Raw genomic sequence first — 3,268 nt, 5'->3', positions numbered from 1 at the left:
GAGAAGGCACTGGTGGGTCCTGAAGACTTGAGTGTCTGTTCCCTGTCCCCAGGCAGCTGATTGGTTTCCTCAGCTATAGACATAGTCCTTCTTTTCTTGACTGGCTCTCAAGAGAGATGAACATTTTGAATAGGAGGGGATTTCTGTGCCTACCTAAAAAAGATACAAAGTCTCACTCATTCCTGAAAAAACAGATTTGTCTTGGATTCTGTGGTGAAACTATTGTGCCTATTTTTTTTTCTGATTTAATAAATGTGCACCTCAAAACACTGGTACCTATTTATTTGATGGCATTAATAAATTAGAACATATAATGTAAACCTATATCTTAATCCCAACAGAACCAAACTATAAGGATAAATTTCAAGACAATATACATGGCCTAAATGAAGAAACTTAAAATATTACACTAAGACACCTAAAAGAAAACATGAATATTGGTAAGAGTCCTCAGGTAGGAAAGAAACAAAATATCCAAGGACCAGAAGAAAGACTGATATGATGCTGGTGAGGAGGTTAATGCTAAGTAAGGTGGGGGCGGATGGGGTGGCAGGAGAGGTGGCCCTTTGTGGGAATTTGAGATTTAATAGAAAGGGAAAACGATGGGCCATTGAAAGGTTTATAATCTGTTTAAGCTTAAAAAGGCATCTATTTGGAGAATAAGCAGTGCAAGTAGGAGAGGAGGCTCATGGAAGAGAAACTGGGGCTGTGAGTTAGAGGCTAACATCAGTTTTAGATACTTCAGGGTTAAGGTGAATGTGAAGAGTCCCCTCCACCTCATCTGCTGGGAAACCCCTGAATCTGCCTGTGGGACGGCAACTCTCAAGATAAAGATAATAATGAACATATCCAATCACTTTTTGCTGGGCACCCTTCTCAGTTCTTTGTATTACACCCTCTAATTCTCACAGCCTCTCCCGCCCATCGCATTATTACAGATGAGACTGTTGAGGTCTGGAGTGATGATGTCTCTGCCATTGGTCCAACAACTGTGACAAGATGGTGCAGGAATGTGGGTTGCTGAACCACTGACTATCCAGCTTCTCCCAGCCTTGGGGAGATTTTCAGAGCACATCGATTCAGTTCAGAGGAGGGTCAGTGCTGGAGGAATATCCATTTGAGGGCCATAAGCTTCCATATGGCAGAAACTATAGGGTAATATTGTAAGGAGACATGGGAAAGTTCCTAGATCATATTTCTTTTTAAAAAAAAAACATTTTTCTAAATAAATTATTTATTTTTATTTTTCGCTGCATTGGGTCTTCAGTGCTGCGCATGGGCTTTCTCTAGTTGCAGTGAGCGGGGGGGCCACTCTTCGTAGTGGTGCGTGGGCTTCTCATTGCGCTGGCTTCTCTTGTGGAGCATAGGCTCTAGGTGTGCAGGCTTCAGTAGTTACAGCATGCAGTCTCAGTAGTTGTGGCTCGTGGGCTCTAGAGTGCAGGCTCAGTACTTGTGGCACATGGGCTTAGCTCTTATGTTGTGGCTACAGTCTGGTTATCATGCAGTTAACTTTGTGCTTCTGGTGGGGTTTCAGTATCTACAAAACAGCTTAAAGGATATGGCTCAGAATTATGATCTATAGCCTTGAGAAGGAACTAAAGATCCTTGACTTTGTTTAATAGCTGAACTATTATTTCATCTTGTTTGACTGTTTTCCTTCATTTCTGCATTTTTCTTATTTCTCTGATTAAATTTATTCTTCAGCTAAAGTTTTTCTACAGACAAACAGCAGGCAGAGGATATGGGGGTAGGGGGATCTGTCCTGGAAAATCACCATAAGCTCCTGCTCCGTTACAACTCCTCCTCCGACTTCAGATGCCAATCTCAAGTTCAGGTTGTTACCTGTACTTCTGACCACCAGGCTATAAATCAGAGTTTCCCATGAACCCCTCTCCCTGGGTCTGATTAATTTGCTACAGTGGCTCACAGAACTCAGGAAACTCACTAGATTACAGATTTATTACAAAAGATATTAAAGGATATGAGTCAACAGCCAGTTGGTTACATAGGGCGAGGTATGTGAGAAGGGGCTCTGAGCTTCCCTGCCCTCTTCAAGTACATCGCTTTCCTCTCCGCCATGCGTTCACTAACCCAGAAGCTCTGAACCCCATCCTTCTGGGTTTTTATGGAGGCTTCAGTACATCAGCACAGTTGATCAAAGTCACAACACCACATATGTTTTGATGATTTTTACTTGAATCGGTCATTTATTTGTATGACCATAAAAATGGTATTCATAAGTTTATTTTCATTGTCCTCGAGATCTGTTGAACTCTGAATCTAGATTCAGTCACTAGGGCTGTGTGGTACTTTGTATCATCTGCCTCTGAGTCCTGAAGTCCTGTTTACCGTCTCCAGAAGATGAAGAAGAAGGTGAAGGTATGTTTGGAAGGTTATGTTGCCAGGAAGAGAACTGATCTGGAGTCCAGGCTGATGACATCAAATACACTGAATTTGTCTCTCTGTTCACCTTGTTCTGGCTCCAGGGAAATAAAACAGTCACTAGGGAGTGCCATTCTGTAAACCCATCTCAGAGATCTTGTCCCTGGTTTTGTCTTTGGGCTGAAGCTTCTTCGGGTTCTCTTTTTTTCCGGATACAGAGTCTAGATCTTCGGTTTTGAAACCAAATCTGGACTCTTGACTCTGGAACCCCAATATCTTCAGCAAGTTGCTGTCTGGAATCAATCCCAGGATAAGGGTTTTCCATGAATGCATTCATGAGAGTTTGTAATTGGGAAGAAGTGTAGCTGGTACGACATCGTCTGTCTCTCACACCTTGAATGTTCTCTTCAGGGTAAGCTCGGTCTTGTCTTAAGTCTAAGTTCTTCTCAGGTCTTTTCGGGAACCTGTGCCTAGCTCTTCGATTCTGAAACCATATCTGGATCCTAGACTCTTCAGTGTTGACTTCCAAAGCAAGTCTTTGTTTGAAGGCATAACCCCGGTAAGGTTTTTTGTTGAATGCATTGATGAGGATTTTCAATTGCTCTTCTGTGAATTTGGTGCGGCTGCGTCTACACTTTGTTGCCACAGCCTTGTATGGAGAATTGCCTTCGGCCATCTTGGAAGGGAGCTCCGAAGCCTGGTTCCACCAAAAGAGAGATCTGTGCCTATTTTTTTTAAAGAAAAAAATTGTGAATTTTTCTGTTGAAGCCTGCTAAAGGATGTCAAGGGATCGTTCTCTTGATACACCAGAATGGGCACTAGAGCCCATAGCTGAAAACATCAGGCAGGAACTACCTGTCATTGTGGAGATGGCCACCAACTCAGG

General features: G+C 42.7%; 1 protein-coding gene across 1 annotated transcript; it reads right to left on the bottom strand.

Annotated features, from left to right (window-relative positions):
- Nucleotides 1-2,530: 2,530 nt before the first annotated feature.
- LOC309808948 (double homeobox protein A-like) lies at nucleotides 2,531-3,058 on the bottom strand (the record flags this gene model as incomplete). The annotated part of the gene is made up of 1 exon (XM_082629505.1): nucleotides 2,531-3,058. The coding sequence occupies one exon, from the start codon at nucleotides 3,056-3,058 to the stop codon at nucleotides 2,531-2,533; it is 528 nt and encodes a 175-aa protein (XP_082485631.1).
- Between the last annotated feature and the right edge of the window lie 210 nt (nucleotides 3,059-3,268).

This window comes from Mesoplodon mirus, assembly GCF_964341445.2.
Source record: "Mesoplodon mirus genome assembly, chromosome: 7".
NCBI classification, from domain to species: domain Eukaryota; kingdom Metazoa; phylum Chordata; class Mammalia; order Artiodactyla; family Ziphiidae; genus Mesoplodon; species Mesoplodon mirus.
This window is presented reverse-complemented; position numbering and strand designations above follow the sequence as displayed.